The following is a 19,025-nucleotide window of genomic DNA, read 5'->3' as shown; positions in this document are numbered from 1 at the left end:
CTGTAGTGATTATATCAGCCATAGTAGTGCTTGAGGGCAAGTGTAAAATAAATCAATTCCTTTATACTTTGTTTTCCTGAGATATTGTCTTTTGAGGTGCCCACCTTAGAAAGCAAACATACTGGAACAGCAAGGCACTGGACATATTTATATCTGTGGTTGGTCAAGGTAAACCCTATGAGGAGTGTTGACCTCCGCTGGCTACATCATCTCGTATTTGTTGGGTCATCACATGAGATAGCTGGCTACCTAGAATCAATCAATGTCGTGTAACACTTTTCATTAAATAATTTGTTTTGTCAGTAACTTCAGAGAGAGTTTTGAGAGCTTTCAGCTTCTGCTCCTGGAAGAATTAATGATGCTGGGTATAGGGCTCACTGTAGGATGTATATTATTTACTGTAAGCCTTTGGGGTTTTAGGTCCACCTAAGTAATAGGCAGAAGAGGGATGCTAGTTGCTGCTGCTGTGGGAGTGGGAAGAGAGAATTAAGAAACAGCCTCTTTGACAGGTACCTCTTTTCCTTGCCCCAAGTACAAGAAGATAATGTTTTGGCTCACAGGAAACCGATTGTCTTTGGCTTGAGGAGCTCGTTGACAGGAGTGTTGCTCTTCCATCAGCTAATGCCTGAAGAACTGTGACAGAGGAGGTGATCATTAGAGGGATAACAGGACAAAAGGAAAATACAAATAAACTACACATTTAACATTCAAAATGCCTGCTCGTTGCCTCCTGCCAATGGGGTAAGAAGCATAAGCAAGATAATGTATTTATTTTTATTGTTTATTACTCAAGTAGGTCAGGATTAATAACGTGGGGCAGGGGTTGTCTGTTATAGTGGGCCATCTCCCTCTGAAGTCACCTCTCTTCCCATCCGAAATTGAAAGGCGTATTTCCCCTCCCAGTAGTTGTGACGGACCCTCCCTTTGAAACCACGATTATTGTTTGTGTGAAGAAGTCATGCCAACATGATGTTCAAGGCATTTTTTCTGTCAAAATCTGCTAATATATTCAACGTTCAGAAACAAACAGAAGCCAACATGTGACATTTTCACTGGCAACACAACTCCGTGCCATGCAAGGGACTTGTGACACTAATGTGAGCTGTTTTGTTTTCAGCTGCATGCCAGATTTGCACTGTTCTGTGTACTACATGCTCGCCTTACCACGTAAGACAGGCTGTGCTGTACAGGCAGGCAGTAGCGAGCTGAGGGACATGGCAAAGAACAGCCTTCCCCTGCTGCTCCGAGCAGGAGGGACTGCACAGAGCTGGCGTCCCTGCCTGCAGTGCTGCCTGGCAGAGCACGGGCACACGCCTGCCCGAGCCCAGAGCCGAGCTGCGGGTTATGGGCAGCCTGCAGGTGCACCAGGAGCTCAGACAGAAAATGGTGAGGATGAAGAGAGGTGAGCAGAACTGAGTAACAGGCAGTGTGAGAGGTGGCGAGACAGTCCGGTTTGTGTCATCTATGTGGTCTAGCTGGAAAGTGAAAAATGCAGCTATTCGCTTTGTACCAGAATCAATGACTCCTGCAGCAAAGCGTTTCCCCACTAACTTAATGACCAAACTCTTCCTCCCTGCTAGCTTTCAGTATCCGGAGCGCTGAGGTGTTACGACATTTGCATGCTCTTGCTTGGAACAGCTGTTTGTGCATCCCCCTGAGTCAGCAGCCTGGCAGGTCACAGCAACCCCGTTCCTCACTCCTGAGAATTTGATCAGCAGGAAAAGGTTCTGCATGTACAGGGAAGCCTTCAGTCTGTATTCTAGGAAAGGAATGAGCCAGACAGAGGCCCCATATTGGCCCCATATGCCGTCTGCTCAGCCCCAAGCTGACCCAGCAGTTCTGCGGGGCTACGTGGCACAAGTTTTTCCCAAAATGTTGCCCAGCACCTCTCAGCCAAGATGGTTTCATAGCACAGGGTTGGGGCGAAAGGAATTAAAGAAGGGTGAATTCCAAAGTGTCTTAGAAGAATTTAAGTAGTATTCCAAAACCAAAGGCTTAGAAGTGGAGGAGGCATTTTCAAAACATTGCAGAGATTTTCAACCAAGTTCCCTGGAAATAATGTTAAGTAATGTTTTAGGCTTTTTCAGAATGACATTTTAATCTTAAAGTGCCTTTTATGACTACTTAACCATTTCAGACAAGTGCAAACACATAGCATGTGCACTGTATAACATGTTTCTTCATATTTACAGGCTTGGAGGTAGTGTTTTGAACTCTGCCTCTGGAGTGTTTGGCAATGACTGCTATGACATTTGCATGATGGGAGGAGTTGTTGCCAAGTTGGGTAACTCTGACAAGTATAAACACAGCTCTGCCTTCTGTAAACTAGATTTCAAACCATATTGCTGTTCTGAGGAAGAGAAAGTCCTGACATTAAAGCATATGCAGTCTTTCTGATCAGCTATTAAATCTTTTCTTTGCTGGCTCACCATGAGTGCGCCTGTAAAGAGCAAACAGCAAGAAATGATGGGGTGGGGTGGGGTGGGGTTGCGTGGGGTGGCATGGCATGGCGTGGGCACGGGCACCCCTGGAGCTTAGCACTGTGTCTTGATGTCTCTTTGTCACAAACATAACCCAGAGCTGTTGTTTTTAGGAGCTGTCATCACTGAAAGCTCGGTGTTAGCCCCTGTGAAATGAATTTCCTGAGATCAGTCAGGATTTGCCTGGTTTTCCATGGACCGATGGTTACATCCCAAACTGGCATTGCAAATGTACCGAGTGGTGTAGTTGTAGTTGGAGGTGAATTCAGGAGAAGCCGCAATTTATTTGTATAATGAGCTTGCTTTCTGCTTTCAATGAAGAAATGCCCAGGCTGGGATTTATACTGGTGGGGCGGTGTGTGAAGGAAGGCTTTTCTTGTATGACAAGCTGCGCTTCAGCGTTTTAGTTTTCTGTACAATACTTTCTTCTAATGCCAAATTCATGTCAGAATTACACCAAGGATAAAATCCTTGCTTGTAAAGCCTGGAATATTAAATGGATCAAATTCAGCCCTGAAGTAAATGAACTCCCATCACACTCAATGGGAAGTGAACCTGGATTTAGCCCGTTTTGTTTTGCAGGTTTCACAGGCAGGGCTGTGTCAGTACGAGCAGTGCTGCTCCAACGGCTGCAATCAGGAAAGCTGCAGTACCTTCCAGAGCAAGGCAATCACATGATGGAGTTACGCAGGCTGCCAGGCTGGAGTCCAGGAAACTCAAGTCCTGGCTGAGCTCCGCCACCGATTTTTGGTTGACCAGCTCATCTTTGTCCTTCCATCTGGCATATTTATATCAGAAGTTTTTCAGAAATACCAAGTCTCTGATTATATGTTCGGGCATTCTAATGCTGCAGTAGTCAGTATTATTTGAAGTTTTCATTGTTACTGTAGTTGCATGGGGTACAATAAAGCAAATCCCTTTCCTCTATAGGTAAAAGTGCTCTCTTAAATAACCATTTTTACAACTGCCATCATATTCATGTTTGCAACTCAAATTTGAGCTGCTGCAACGTGCAGTTATACCACAGTTAGGAAGTAATGTCACTTCAGGAAAAAACCCTGCCAGTAAGGGCTGAGAAAGAGGAGCAAAAAGGGTGAGAGTAATTCCTGATCCCAAAAGGAAAACCCTTTTCTGCAAACCTAGAAAGGTCTGTCGGACTGGAAGCAATTCTAACTGCATCTTTTACTCTGCTGGGGCAGGCTGCTTTCTCTGGTAGCTGGTCTTTTCTGTGCTTAAACTGCTGAGATGGTGATTGCGTAGGGATGCAAGGACCAGCTCCATGTGGAGCTGACCTGGAGCCCAGCAGCCCTTCTCCAGCTGTGACCAACACTGTGTGATTAAAAGGAAACTGTGAGGACTAGGCCACCAGTAGTTTGCAGTAAAATTTCCTTTTTCGTCAAGTCTCATCTTCATCTTTAATGAATGTTAGCTGAAGTTCTGAGGTTTTGTTGTATTCCTTTCTCTTTCCTAATCAGAAAGCCCTCCAAATTATTACATGAACTGTTAAGTTATTATGTAAAATCCAAACCATGGTTTCCTTATAGGAACCTTCTTCAGAGTTTCCTTTTGAAGTTTATTGCCCAGGCTAATGGTGAAACTGTTAGAATGATTTTTCTTCTGTCAGGTGTATATTTTGCCTGCCAATAACCTCCTCCAAACAATATAATATTTTTTCAAAGAAATAAACAAAAACCTAATTCTTGCTAAAATTCAGAACAGTATGTTTGTATGCACTCATCAATCTACGTGATGCCACTAGTGAAAGCCTCTAAGCTAATTTTATTCCTTGGCCCAGTTTGTCATTTTTCTTCAAGCTTGTTTTTTGATGTATAGCAGAGGTGACGATGGATGTCTGATTGATGTTGCAGCATTACGCCTGCTCCCAAAGGCCACTCTCCTTATTTGCTGGCACAGCGCATAGCACAAGCCACGCGATCGCTGTGCTTCACAGCAAGCTAAGTGGAAGATCGAAATGGGGTTCACATGAAACAGTATTAGCCTCCATGCATTCCTGCTTCCTCACACTCTGGCACACATGCTTATTAAAGTATATATATATATAGGCAGGACTGGGTGTGGGCAGAAAATTGACATGTCTCAAAGGAAACGAGTCTGAGTCTCAATGCGTTATCAATGCAGTTAATGACTGCACAGCCCTCTCCTTGTTGTCGTGCCGTTAGGCAAGGCTGGTAGGACCGGGTTCTCCAGTACCCCCTCTTAGAAATTCAATACTAGGTTGCTGCAAACACAAAATGCCAAAAGGATGAATATTTCTGCCCAAGGACAGGGCAGATCTCTTGAAGTAATGTCTCCTTTTGACCTTTGGCTAGTTTATTTCATATGGAGCTGCCTAGTCTTGTGATTTTTTTCTTTCATTTTCATATGGATGATGGGAGGGGTTCACTGAAAATGAGACGTCTGTGTCGTGAAGATACTGCTAGGACTGAGTGAGCTGGAAGATGTTGCCTGGCATCCAGAGTTGCTCCGGCTCACCTTTACCAGCGAGTGCTGTACCCCGTGCTGCAGACCCTCAGATGCTGATGGCCGTAGGGGTGGGGATGAGGACAGTGCATTTCCACGAGGATTGCAAGCGTTTCAGCAGCTGTTTGGGAGAGACAGAAGAGGACAGTGACTAAGTGGCTTTTGACGGATTTGAACATGAGAAAATGATTGGTGAGAGCGGAAGAGCCGTACATACATTGTCCAGTTAATTTTGATTCTAATTCTTGTAATTTCGTAGATAACAGACGAGACTGACAATGGAATTTGGACTGGAAGTGCCTTGTATTAGTTTGACTGGTTTAAAACACCTGACCATGTCTGTCGTAAGAGAACGAATTACACTGCTGATTCACTTTGGTTTCCTGCTGGTTCACCTGGCCCGTATAAAGGGAAGTCGTGCTCTTGAGAGGATCTCAGGAGAGGAACGGGATTTCAGTACATTTGAGAGGCTAGGAACATGTGCATGTGAGCGGGTTATTTTTCCCTTGCATGTGTTGCTGATTCAGAAAGCTGATTATTTAAGACAGAAAACGTTACCGTATGTGCCTGACGAACTGCAGGGTTTTGCTGCTCTGGCAGCGAGCCATGGTAGCATGGTTTCAGTCATGGACTGGGATTTCTATTCCCTGCCCTATCAGTCTGCTTTTCAGGCTCTCAGTGAGGGCTCCACATCCCCGTGCCTATCTGTAGTCAGAAACTGCAAAACAAGAGAGAATTCAACCAAACTGTCCTGCAGTGGCTGAGCACACCATGCAGGCGCTGCTGGGAGAGGTGTCGCGGCCGTACTTCAGTGACTATAAAGGTCAGTCTGCATTTCCACGAATGTCCCTATTTCCAGAGGTGTGCAACTCAACGGTAAAAATCAGTTCAGTCTGCACGGAGGTTTGGCACAGGAGTTCTCAGAAAATGAACCTGTTTGCTTTAACAAAATGTGCTGAAGATGCAGGAGTGGGAGTTGTTAAGATAACAGCCGATGCAGTAAAACCATATGTGATTGCTGTTCTGTATGGGCTTGACTCATGCCCATCATTTCTTCCTTGAACCTGTGGAAAGGGAGCAGCAGGGGTTCACAGATGTAGCTAGGGTTTCATACATGTAGTTTAGCCCAGCTAAGAAACGAATAAATTACTTAATAATGCATCAGCAATGCTGCATCATTCTTTTCAGTGTTTTCTAGGGTTTTCCAAGTTCCCTTTAAAAGGGGGGTGCAGCTTTTCGTTCCTTTTGTTTTCATTTTTCCACTTCGTTTTTTTTTCTCCCCCCTCTACCTCACTTTCCACATTTCCCGTAAAAGCAAGAGGGACATGATTGGTTTTGTTTAATGACTTAAACCCAAGCAGGATATTCCGTTTGCCAGCATTTCCTGGTCGGTGTGCAATGGTGAGGGTCTGGAAACAATGGTTGCTGATGAGGCCAGCCCCACAACCAGCCCGGGAAGGACAGCACGTGCATCGGGAATACGTTAAAGCAATAGCTTGAACTTTGAAACCGGTGCATTCAGAAAGGGAGAATGATGGAGAGGGGCTAAGTGCGATTTTCTTTTTTTTCCTGAGCACGTTTTATTGTTTGCACTGGCTGAGAGCACACCGTGCCTTGCCCCTGGCAGGCGGGGGGGTTGTGGCATGGGCATCTCTCCTGGGCAAGGAGTGCGGAGGGGCAAGTGTGGGGCACGGGGTGGCAGCGGGGTTCCCTCAGCACACATCCTCCGTCTGGCAGTGCCAGGCAGGTGGGGTGGCCTCTGTGCCCCTGGGCCACCGCAGGGCAGATCCAGCTCCCCAGTCCCTGCCCACAGGGAGAGACCGAGGCCCAGCGTGGCCAAAGCATGGCCAAACTTTTGCCCAGAACGTGGGCAAAAAGCTGATGCCATGAGTCTCCCATCCAAAGCATGGTCTGCGCTTGCTGAACTCCTCTTTCAACACGACCATGAGCAGAATTTTTCTTTGGGGCCAACGTCAAGCCTGCTGTAAACAAATTGCCAAACTTCCAGTTACGTTCCATCTCCTTTCCCCTAGATTGTAATGGTTTTCTATGGCACACAGAAGCAATACAAAAAGCGTTCCTGTGTTTTTGTACATCTTTAAAAAATGTTCCTTCGTCCCTTGGTAACTTGGGACTCGGGGTCCGCCACTGCTCGTCTGTGTGCAGTAGAAACGAGGCCCACACTGCTGTTGATTTTGGTGTTAACTCTCCCAGTATCTGAAGGGCTTTTCTTTCTTATGAGGGTTTTTGTGTCTTGTTTGGAAAAAAATGGTCAAGATTTTGCCCAGTCTTCTTGGGGAGGATTTTTGTGACTAGCAAGTGAATTCATCCATCAGGATTTTACCAAAGACTTTTACATCGATTGGCTTTAAAATATATTTAAAATGTTTATTTAAAATCCAAGTCAAATGATTTTTTAACAAACTGTCTCAAGATAGAAGAAACTGACTTTTTGGAGTAACTGTATTGTTTATTCTTTGTATTGCAGTAGCACCTAGAGAACCCTATTGTGCTAGATGCGGTACAAACATACAACAGAGGTGGTCCCTGCCCAGATGAGCTTACAGCCTTCAGCTTAGCCCCTGCACTGTCCTGCTGGTGGATTAACCAGGCATTCATGCTCTTCACGTGCTTCTGCCGTCCTGGCTGGACTCTCCTGGGGCAACAAGGTCAAACCTGCAAGCTTGATTTCCTCATTACCCCCAGCAGAGGAAAGATCAAGTAGGAGGGAAGTTTGATAGAGCTGAACTACTTGCCCTTTCCTGCTGTACAATTCTCAAACTGAGTTTTAACATGCTGCAGGTACCAAGGCTGTGGCCAAGCCATGCGGGCTTCCTGAGATCACTGCTGCTCCTTGAAGAGCGGTGGTTTCCTTGTTCCCAGTGTCCTCAGGCAGATAGAGGTGTTTGGATAAAAGGAAGCCTTTTCAGTGGTTTATGTTATATATTATTTTAAAAAAATGTTTTGTTTTGCCTTTTAAGTTCTCATTCAGTGCGTTCTCATGGTTGCTGCCATATGGGGCAAGGGGGAAGGATACAATAAAAAGCAAACCTGACATCACACGCTGTCAATCATCGAAGTATCAAAAACAAAGCTTGCAAGAGCACAAACTTGTATAAATGGGAGGAAAGGGGGTGGAAAAAGGACACTGACTAAGCACATCAGACCATCTTGTTCCTTTGGACAGCTTTGACTTAGGGTGGAAGGAACTCCACCCACCATTTGAGCTTGTCCCCTGGGTCACTGTCCCATCGTTCCTCACCTCCTCTCTCAGTCCTCAGGTACAGCTGGGATTTGTCTCCTCTGAGTTACAGAGCCTTAGAGAGGGAGCCCCACGGAGGGACAAACGAGGAATCCTTCAATCAGTTCATGCCTCACAAAGGCGTGGGGTCTTGGGAGCAAAATAAACCAAAGGATAATTTCTCTAGTCTTGTCTGTTCCCCTCTCTACTCTCACTCAGTGACATGGACTGGCTCCTGCAGGCTGGGGAGGTAATAGGATCATGCAAATGAAGGAGAAGGGGCAACCTCTCTGTGCTTGTTTTGGAGCAGGTCCCATCTGCTCTTTGTCCCTCCTATCCATAAAAGAGCAAGGGAGAGCCATTGTGCTTCATTTGCAGGGGTGTGAAAAGGATGGGGTATGAGAATTAAACCCAGAGCAAAAAAAAAAAAATCTGTTTAAAGATAACAAACATGCAAGTCTGAGAAAGGGAGAAGAGAGGTCTGGACCTTGGCAGAGAGAGAAGTTAAATTGTGGTTTCCAGTGTGTGCTAGAACATCGCTCTGATTGAAGCCACATGGCTTGTGAATAATGCTGGCAGAAGCAGAGCAACTGGCAGTCTGGCATTGTGTTCGCAGAGAGGAAGGACAGCTCTTTCTGCTGAGGTGCGTGTAACTTGTTCTCCCCCCGGAAATAAATAAATAAATATCCTGAAGCTGTGTGTCACCGGTGCAGCTCAGCAGAGCTGTCTCTGAACCCCTGGTCAAGGAGACACTGTTCTTGCCCCATGTCTCACGAGGCAAGGGCAGTATCAGGGACATGAGCCAAATGCAGAGTGCTCTGAAACCAAATCCTTCTGCCTGCAAATAAGAAGTTGGCTTTCTGATTACTTGTTTCTAAATGTTTTGTCACAAACTTCCTTTTGAGATGGAGAGGATGGAAAAATGGAATGAGTGCTCCCTGGCCCAAGCTCAGCACCCAGAATCTCTGCTTCGAGTCCTCAGGGAGGAAAGGCTTCCTCCAAGAAGCCTCCCCTCCCTGAACTATGACCCAGCATGCATCTTTGGGAGGTACACAAGCTGCTACTGATGTGCTTTGAGGTTACGATACCCAGCCCCCTGTAGCTAAGAAAGAAAGAAAATATTTTTTACAATGTAGAGGTGGGTCTAGATGCAATCATCTGAATCCCGCATAGCCGACAAGTCTGCGGGAGCTTGGATGTGGACTCCGGTGACCTGTTACAAGGCAGGCTCAAACATGTACTGTTTGGATGTAAATCCAAATCCAAATTCCCACAGATTTTTGGCTGCCAGTTGTCTGGGAACCTTCAATCTATCTCTAATTCCACAAAAGAAAAAGAAACAAAACAAAAGAAAAAAAACAATAAAGTAAAAGGTGCTTTTAAAATACCATGAGGAGAGAAACTGCCATGGAAATAAATAGCGAAAATAACAAGGTTAACATCTCTGGGGTCACAGCAACTCTGAAATTCAAGTAGTGTGCACATGCCTACAGCACTTTCTCACAGCCGCTGTCTGCGCGGCCTGAGGTTCAGAGCTTGGATTGTGTCCCATTGTTCACTGAAACAACCAACTCCTCCCTGGTGCTGGAATGGATGTAGAGAGAAGGGGAGAGGAAAGATGGATGCAGTCTCTGCTGATCATCAGCTCTTTGCCATGCCCACTCGATGCCGCGCGGTAGTGGGACAAGGACACGTCAGAGTTCTCTCATTTCTGTTCCTGTCTGTCGTGCCTGAGACGCAGTGGCCATGCTTCAGAGCTGGAAAGGGTATTGCTTCAAATAGTCCCCCATCCGCCTGGGCAGAGGGAGCTGGTCCACTGCGGCCGTGGACTTGTTAATCCGTAGCCGGCACAGGTGCTGCAGGCTGGGGATGGTGTCTTTGCGGCCCAGCGGCCGGATGAGTTTCAAGTGTACTGCTGCTGCTGCCATCTCTTTCTGCATGGGAGGTAGAGGAGACGGAGGCGGGTAGGGAGCCTCGGTCTTGCTTTCCGTTGTGCAGGACATGACGTAATGCTGGATGAGACTGACCACGTCTGGGAAGGCCAGGATACGAGGTTTGGACAAGTAGTTTGAGTCCAGCCGGAACTTGCTGTCAGTGTACTCGATGCGCACGTTGGTGGGACCTCGGTTTGTCTTGACAGAGAGTGTGAACAGGTAGCTGGGGTGGGTGCTGTCCCGCACCAGGAAGGTGCCCTCCGGCATCTTTTGGAGATGCTGCTTGGCCTCACTGGCTGTGATGGATCCCCAGTACCAACCTGGAAAAGCATCCCACAAAGAACTTGTTAGGGAAAGAACGTATCGAAGGACGGGCGGTGCATTTAGGAAAGCCTTGAAGCCTACTAAGTTCAGGGCCTGGAAAGTAACCAGGTGCAGACTTCATAAGACCATCAGGAAAGATGGCAGTGTCGAGTGCCAAGGGTTTCCCACCCGCGCTGGGGCTTAGGTGGGGGGTGAGTGCTTTAGCAGCTACGGGAGTTTACAGAGAAAGAGGGGCTTCTCCATTCTTTCTCCGGATCCAGTTAAAAAAGACAAAGATTTTGCTTAAGCTAGTAATAAATTACCTCATGAGACAAGTGCTGAGTTTGCAGAGAATGAAAATACTCTTGCTGCACCCACAACTGGCAGCTGTGCCCGTGACAAGACCCAGCTCCTATCTGAGTGGGACCAGGAGATCCCTCTTGGAGCTCCGACCGCGGAGCTGGCTCCCTGCTCCCTGCTCCCCTCTATCCCCACGGCTTTGTGAGCTGGCCCTTACCAGATTCTCGCAGATAGGAGAAGGTTTTCGCAATGCAGAGAAGGTCTTCTTCAGGGTCTCGTGCCTGAGGTGGGCTGTTGTCTGGAACCGGTGCTGCAAAGGCAGGCGCAGACTCCTCCTGGAAGGCCGTAACTGGGAGAGGCTGCATGATCTGCTCCGGCAGATCCACCGCAATGCCCCTGAGTGACAGTCGCCTGATCTTCTCCTCCGCCAGCAAAGGATGAGGTCTGAAACGAAGGGCATACTGTGCTATTTTTCCTTGCCTTGAAAGAGGTTGCGATGACTGCTCAGAGCGTGCTACGTTGTGCGACAGCGGGTTTTGTTCTACAAACGGACCTTCAGCACCATTAGGAGTCAAACTGAGACTGGCAAGGGGGAGAATGACACAGCTGAAGAAGAGCCCTAAGAAAGGAGGGACGTTGGCTTCTTTCACTTTGGAAAAGGTGGCCTATCTTGCAATTTAGGTTGATTTGAAATCTGATGGTTTAGATGTTGCCTTTTAGCATGTAGTTTCAGAGGCAATGAGGTTCATAGCAGCATTCCAGCTCCGCTTACATCATTATGAAGTTGGAGCATTTCTTTTTCTGTCACTGGGTTTATTAGTCATTTACTGTACTATAATTAGAAGCAGAAGTGGGAACAGCCTGGGTTTTGTCCTACCCGCTTTCTACTGAAGGTTGACCCGATCTTAAATGTGCCTTTTAGAACTAAGGGTGAGCTGACCTGGTAGCAGAATAACGGGAATACTTGTCCTCACCAAGCCTCTGCACTCACAGACCTGGCATTCAAGGGCACAAAGGAGATCTCAGCACGACCGTGATCCCTGCAGGATTACAGCAGCAGGAGGTTCTGCCACGGCCGGGCTGCTACGAGCAGCACTCCCCAAGCGTTAGCGTAGCTAACAGCAGGCAGTGGCTTTGTGCCCCTGGAGCCCTGGTGGGTGCCGGGCGCTCCTCTGCAGCAAGGCAGAGCTCCGGGGGCAGGGGTGGGTGCCCCAGAGGTCTCCGTGCCCAGGCAAGCTCCCGAGCAAAAGCATGAGACTCTGTCTTCTCCTTTCAGCTCTTTGCCTTCTTGTGCCCTGTTCTGCTGCATGTCCTGTGTTACATCCCCCATGCTCTCACTTGCTTAAGGCATTCTTTCAGACACTCAGAACAAAAGATGGATGAGTTTCCAGGGAAATGCAACACAGTCCTCAGCGTGAGGCTGCCCCAGCACCACAGGAACCAGTGGGGGCTACAGAGGCGGCAGCCACCTCCACCCACATGGCTGCAGAGGAGGGAAGGAGATTCCAAAGTTGTAAGCTTTTCCCTTCCCCTCTTCTCCTCCTCTGTGCTTTATATAAACAGATACGCTTTAGGTACCTACGCAGAAGTGCTGTAAACTGATCTTCACCTGATCATAGCTGCACCGTACCCCCTCAAACTGCCACGTCCCAGAGATGGGACTGGGAACCAGAAGGGGTTTGGGAGAAAAGTAGGCTGGATAGAGCCTGAAAACGATTTCATGATGATTTGAGAGTGAGAGCCAGTCAGCTCCGTGAGCCTGTGTTTCTAATAAAACCATGTAGGTTTGGAGTAAGGCTTCTGTAAACCAGTGGTAAAAATGAATCTACAAGGAGCGACACTCTTGCCCATGTAATACCTGGCAAAACCCCACTACTCTGCTGGTACTTATAAAAGAACATTCTTCCTTTTTGCCATGTGTCAAACCACGTTCCAGAAGCAGGGTATCTACTGCTTCTGCATGGCATTTAATCCTCATGTATTAATTTCTATTTATGGGTAGGAAGCCAAATGTGATTGCTGTCCCTTATCTTCACCAGGCACCCTTGGCCACCAGGACCGCGTTTTCAGTCGCTTTGGCAGCACGGTGGATCTGAATACACTCTTGTACCTGGCACCAGCTGCTGGGAAACCTGAGCTCTCTGTTAAGTCTCACCTGAGCTGCGTTTGTGGGTGACGAGGGTTGCATTTTTAAAGACACTTAGGTGTCTCCCTCTTAATGTGATGGTCTTCACAAATGTTACCTGCGCTCCTGGGGAAAGGAGATTCCCAGTTCTCCGTTTCCCTGCTTGGAGCAGGGAGGGCTACAGGCCGGGTCCCTCCCCGCACCGAGCCCACGGTGAGAGCCGGCGCGGTGCCGCGCGGTGGGCACGCTGGGCTGCCGGCAGGGAAGCATCTCGCAGGCGTGCTCTTGCGCCGCCCGTTCACAGAGCTGCCCACGACTGTGCCAGGCGTTGGGCAGAGCCCGTCCCGCAGCCCTCACTGCCCGCTCTCTCCCCCAAACCTGCGTACCGCAGGCCAGATTCCAAAGCTCTCTTCACTTAGTTTCGCCTGGAAAGTTTTTCTGGCCTACCCACTGGGAAACGATTTCCCACACAAAGAAAGCTTTTCTTGTTCCAGGCATGGAACTGCTCTTTTTTTTTGTCTTTCTATATACCTACTTTGGAGAGGCGATTAGGAGTTGGCTAGGTGACTGGGACGGAACAGCAGAGGTAGCAAGGCTACGTGGGGAAATACACTCCAGTTTCATTGCAGAAAGCCGTTAATTCCAGTCTGTGTCCAAAAGACACATCGGCTGCGTGAATTTTCCAGTAGGTTTCTTTTCCAGAGCCACTGGTCATCCCTCTGAAGCAGGACCCATGTGTGTGAGGAGACGAGGCTTCCCTATGCTCTCTGCTACCTGAAGCTGAAGGAGCCCCAGCCCCGGGCAATCCCAGAGGAGATTTTTCCACCGCAGCCAGGGAAGGACCATGCTAATGCTCCTATTTTCCTTCCACGCGCCTGCCTTCTGCCCCTGTCCCCCCCTACAAAAGGAATCGCAAAGGAGCTTGGTGGAACGCAGGAGGTATAAAACATTCACCCAGACCAGGAGGTGTGGGTGTCTTAAGTGACTCAAAGTAGTCTGAAGAAAAAAGAGCCGCTGCTGTGAGCTAGCAGAGCAGCTCCAAGCACAGGAAAGGGAGGGCAGAGGGATCAGGGAGTAATGGCTGACTACGGCGTTTATGGAGAGGGGTACAGTCGGAATGAAAGCACATTTGCAAAAGGGACAAGAAGAGTTTGCTGGCATAAGGACGTGTTGAAAAAGGTATGCTGACATGAAAAAATCAGCCCTTTACTAGGGACAGAGTAAGTATTTGAACATAAACAGCACTCGTAAGAAAGAAAGTAGAGGAGAGACACATGCAAGATCAGTGTGAATTGTTAGTACAACAGCTGCGATGAGGAGGAAAACAAACGTAAAAGATTTGGCAGGTCTGGCTGGTAGGCTGTGTGGAGTCTCGAGAGAAAGAGCAAATGAACTTCCAGTGCTTTGGCAATTAGTGTTTCAAAAAGCCTTGGAAAGCCAAGAAAGTTCAAGAGAATAGATACGTCTGATACCATTTAGTGTTAGCTTTGCAATTACTTTGCTGATAAGTCCTGTGTAGCACAGTACAAATAGTACAAGAAAAAGTGAGGAGAGCTGCTCTGCTTTCTGTGAGCCACGTCCCAAAACTCCCATGGGAGCTTGGTCTGACTAGGAGGGAGAGTACGGAGTCTGGAATATGTGAAATCCTGTAGGGCAGTGAAAACAGAGCAATAAATGGTCACAAAGAAGATATTAAGAGGCAGCCATCCACACATCTGGCTACGTAACATGCTCTTGGTAGGAGATGGGAAGCAGTAGCTCCAGCACATTAACCCTGGAGGGAAGCTTCAGATAAGGGTTTCACAAAGCATAAGCTGAAAAATGAATTTCCATTGCCGTGGCTGTAGGAACTGCAGCAGCACACTGAAAATGAGAGCAAAAATGAGCAAAGGAAAACCCACTCGAGTAGTAGGAAAGTATTGGTAAGCACGAGCTCTGTTGGTCTACGGAACGGATTTGGGGGGAAAGTGGCAGAAAAGTCCCCGTGCTTTAGTCATTTAGAGCGGACAAGGCAAATGCGGTGCCTCTGAGGAAAATCCGCTGCGGGCAGGAGCAGTGGGCAGCCCTGGCATTTCGGCTCAGACCGAGGCAAACGCCAGCACTTCCCAAGCACACAGCGTGCGTGAAAGCGCGGGGTGACTCCTGCAGCCCAGCTATTCACGCGGGCTGGTGACCGTGAGCCGAGTGGATCGTACAGACACTGAAGGGCCGACACACTGCTACCGGAGCCCGGTACCGGAGAAGGGGCTTTGCTGCTTCCTATTTTACTGAACAAACATTTCTGTGATGTAACTGTATGTGCCTCCTCTGGCTTTCATTTTGCCAGTGTGCTGCGTGTGGGGAAGTCTGTATGTATGCACATACATTTAACACCACACAGAAAAGCAGTAGAAAAAGGAAACCGTGTGTTCAGCAGAAATATTTACTTAGAAGCAGACGTGGAGGTCTGAACTCCGGGGCCGGCTCTCCCCGGGAGCGGCTCGTTTCCACAGGGCGTCAGAGAACCCCTACGGTCTGGCTCTGCATCCCCGCGGGTGCTGCACACGCCGCACCAGACAGCACACGGGGTTTTACTGATTTTGACTCCCCAAAAGACTGTGAATACCGAGTAACTTCTCAGCAACAGAAAGCACAGAAATCAGGAATACTTCGTGGCCGCATGATTTTGGCCACGGAACCTACAAGGCAGACAGACAGGACCCACACAGAACTTAGTGCTCGGCCAGCCTAAGTCGTTCCCATCCCATCGTAATGTCACACACAGCAACTCACACTAGCTGAAAAACCACCCCGGGGAACCTGCGATTCCTACAAGGATCCCACCACAGCTTTTAAAAGAAGGCTGCAAGGCATCTTACCCCTGAACACAGAGGATCATGTCACTCCTGGACCAAGGGAAAAGCATTAAGTCTTCAGGAAGGCGGCAAACGCTTTCTCCTCTTCCTTCTCGTCCTCCTTGGCTCCTTTTGCTTTGCTTCCCAGACGGACCAAGCTCGTTCCAGCCTCGGCTCCGGGCTTCCCAGGAGGAGGCAGCCGGCGCGTCCCGGCCCTGCTTCAGCCCCGCGGTGGGTTGGCGGGGGACTCGGCAGGGCGCTGGGAAGGAGCGCGTTCTCGTGCCGCTTTCCAGAAACCAGCAACGGCAAAGTTTTAAAAATAACCAGAGGAAAGGGAGACTACGTCTGGCTGGAGAGGACCTGATCTTCCTTCAAAGCAGTCTTTTAGGAAAAAAAAAATAATAATATTCAGAGCGCTCTGAAGTAATAATAAATAGGTATGAATAAATAGCCTCTCCCCGAACGCATGGGAGAGGAGAGCCGGGAGAGCAGCAGCCTGCTTTTTCACGGACTCCAGAAGTAATGAAGCTCTGAGAAAAAAAAAAAAAAAGAAAAAAAAAACCTACTAAGTAATCTTTTGTTTGCCCCTTTTAATCTGTTCCAGGAAGTGAGGGATTCCTGGAATCGCATTGTATTCACATCACTCTTCCGATATCAGCCACGCGAAAAAAAAAAGGGGGGGGGGGGGGGAGAAAAAAAAACAAAAAACAAAAACCACCAGCCCACCCCGGCAGGTATAAATAGCCGCGTCCGGAGCGGGCGCGCTGCTGGCAGCGCCGGGGCCGCGGCTGGGGGGCGCGGAGCGGAGCGGGGAGAGAGGAGCGGGGCCGGGCTGAGCCGAGCCGATCTGGGCCGAGCCGTGCCGGGCTGGGCCGAGCCGTGTTGGGCCGGGCCGGGCCGGGCCGGGCGCGTGTTCGCGGAAACGCCTTTGATCCATTTCCAAGAACTTTCCAGGAACGCGGGGCCGCCGCGCCGGGCGCTGCCAATGGGCGCCGCCGCCGCCCCCGCCCCCGCCCGCCGCATGCGCGGGGCCGCGGCAGCGCCCGGGCGGCTTCGGGCACCGGCGGCCTCGGGCGGGCCGGGCCTCGCCGCCGCCGCCGCCTCCTCCCCGTCCTCCCGCCGGGGGCTCCCGCGGCAGGGGGCGGCCTGGGGCGCTCCGGGCCCCCCGCGGGGCCGGGTTTGGGCCCGGCGAAACCCGCGAGAAAATCGGCAACCGCGGAAAGGCAGCCGGGAGACAGCCGCCCCCCGGGCCGTGCAGAGCTCGCAGAGGCTGGCCGGGCAAAATGGGGTGGAAAGAGCGCATTGGGGGTTATTGAAGGTGTTGGTTTTACACACAAACCCGGTCCTTGCTTCCCTGCCACGACTGGCCAGGTCTTCGCCTGCTGGAGGTGGGAAGGGACGTGCCGGGGGTAGCAGCCGTGGCGCCGCTGGGCCCCAGCTGCGCGGGGCTGCGGGGAGAGGGGCCTTCTCCTGGGTGGGCATCGGCCCCTGGCAGACTTTCACTCCTGCCCTTCGTCCGTGATGGGCGCTGTGGCAGCAGGGAGCTGCTCGCGGAGGGGTGAGGGCACCCGGAGGGGTGCCGACACGCAGGTACCCCTCGGCCAATTCGCTTCTGCTCCCGCCGCAGGCTGCAGCTCACCCTGCACCGGGGCACGTGTAAAGCCATGGGGGAGCGAGGGGACGGCGGGCCGGAGGCCGTCCTCGCCTGTCTGCGCACGGCGGTCAGCGGGTGAGGGCTGCCAGGGGACGCGTGTCTGCACGTGCTGCCTCACACCCAACTGCGGCCTGCTGCAAGCCTCGTGCTGGGAGCGTGGCACAGCCTCGCGTGGCGGCCCCGGCGCTGCTCCGTGGAAGCAACACGGGCGTTCGCCCAGCAAAGGTGCTCAGACGTGTGGCTGCCCTGGCCGTTGCCTTCTGCTTGTTTTGAGCCTGTGGGCCCTAAAGCTGTGCTGCTCTTTTGATGAGTCCCACAGGGCCCTGAAGGATGACCATTAAAAAAAAAAAGCAGCTAACGTGTATGAGAATTAATGAAAGGAGCTTTCATCTTAACTGGAAACATTTTAGGGGCTTACCTCAAAAAATGGTTCTAGCTAATGCCTGGGCTGTTTTACCTACAAAATCAATATTACTGACCGCCTAGAAGTCAGTACTCAGCAGCACTTCAGCACTCTGCCTCTTTTCAGCGCTCTGCGTGAGAACTTTGCCTCTCAGCGCTGTTCTACGTGTCATGGGAATGCCTGAGGTGGGAGGCAGGACAGTGTGCAGGCCTTGCCGGTGCCCTGGGCTTCTGCAGCTGGCTACCTGTGCACAGGGAATAGAAATCGTTGCCATTCCAACAAATGAGTTGCTTACGCCCAGTTTATCCTGATGTAAGTGGCTCCCAAGGTTTCAGATCTGAGGAGTGAGGACATGGCAAAAGCAGTTACAAGCAATATTCTCAGGTGTTAGAACTTGGTTATCAAATGTTTCAAGGAAAGCTCACAACAAAGTCATGGAGGCAGAAAAAGTCCAGAAATGGTGAACCACAGTTAGTCCCCTCGGAACGTTCCCAACACAACAGCACCATCTACTGATCAACCCTGCTGCAGAAGACAGGAGGCCGGAGTCCCCTCTTCGCTGCAGTCAGTGCTGCTCCATCAGGTGTTGGACATTTCCATAACCTTGCAGAATTGGTGTAAATGAAAATTACACCCAAAATCATAATTCTAGAGCGAGGTCTGTGTGTCTGGGGACTAGATTTACCTCTCATTATAAACTTGTACATGGGAGACGGAAAGAAATTTGCCCCTCTGTCCGTAAGGCCATCTCTGTCCCTTGCTTACCTGCGTTGTAAGGTAAACAGCACGTGAGTGAGTAAATAGCAATAATAAACCCCATTATAAATTCCCCATTTAAATGGACCATCTCACAATCTGAGTAGGGCCCACCAATTTTTCTTTAATCAGCAGCACACAAGAGGGTGATGAGCTTGCTATCGTGCTTTGGATTTCCCAAGCCAGTGTGGAGCAATGAGGTGCTCCAGGTGGTGGGCAAGCCGTGCCGTGGGTATGGGACGTGCAGACACAGAATGTGCAGGACAGCAGCGGACCTCATTCTGGGCTACAAGGAAATGCCTTGGCGCTACCGTAAGCAGCTCACCACATTTGTTGTCCCTAGGCTTGCTGGCATGCAGTGACCTAGAAAAGATTTGCAGTGTGGCATTTGTTAGGAACTTCTCTGCTTGTATCAAACGCTGTGGCTCTGCAAAAAAAAATTGCATTCCTGAGTGATCTGGGTGGCCACCCCAGGGCTGTCAGACAATGCCGTTATACCCCTTAGTTGAGGACC

General features: G+C 49.7%; 1 protein-coding gene across 1 annotated transcript; it reads right to left on the bottom strand.

Annotated features, from left to right (window-relative positions):
• Window positions 1–7,335: 7,335 nt before the first annotated feature.
• On the bottom strand, window positions 7,336–16,342 carry CISH (cytokine inducible SH2 containing protein). Its single transcript, XM_013191945.3, has 3 exons — window positions 15,723–16,342; window positions 10,957–11,183; window positions 7,336–10,456 (listed from the first exon to the last, which is right to left on the bottom strand). The coding sequence occupies exons 1-3, from the start codon at window positions 15,767–15,769 to the stop codon at window positions 9,954–9,956; spliced, it is 777 nt and encodes a 258-aa protein (XP_013047399.1). The 5' UTR covers window positions 15,770–16,342; the 3' UTR covers window positions 7,336–9,953.
• Between the last annotated feature and the right edge of the window lie 2,683 nt (window positions 16,343–19,025).

The sequence above is a fragment of the Anser cygnoides genome, chromosome 10 (assembly GCF_040182565.1).
Source record: "Anser cygnoides isolate HZ-2024a breed goose chromosome 10, Taihu_goose_T2T_genome, whole genome shotgun sequence".
Lineage (NCBI taxonomy): Eukaryota > Metazoa > Chordata > Aves > Anseriformes > Anatidae > Anser > Anser cygnoides.
The sequence above is the reverse complement of the archived record's forward strand: the minus strand, read 5'-3'. Positions and strand labels throughout refer to the sequence as shown.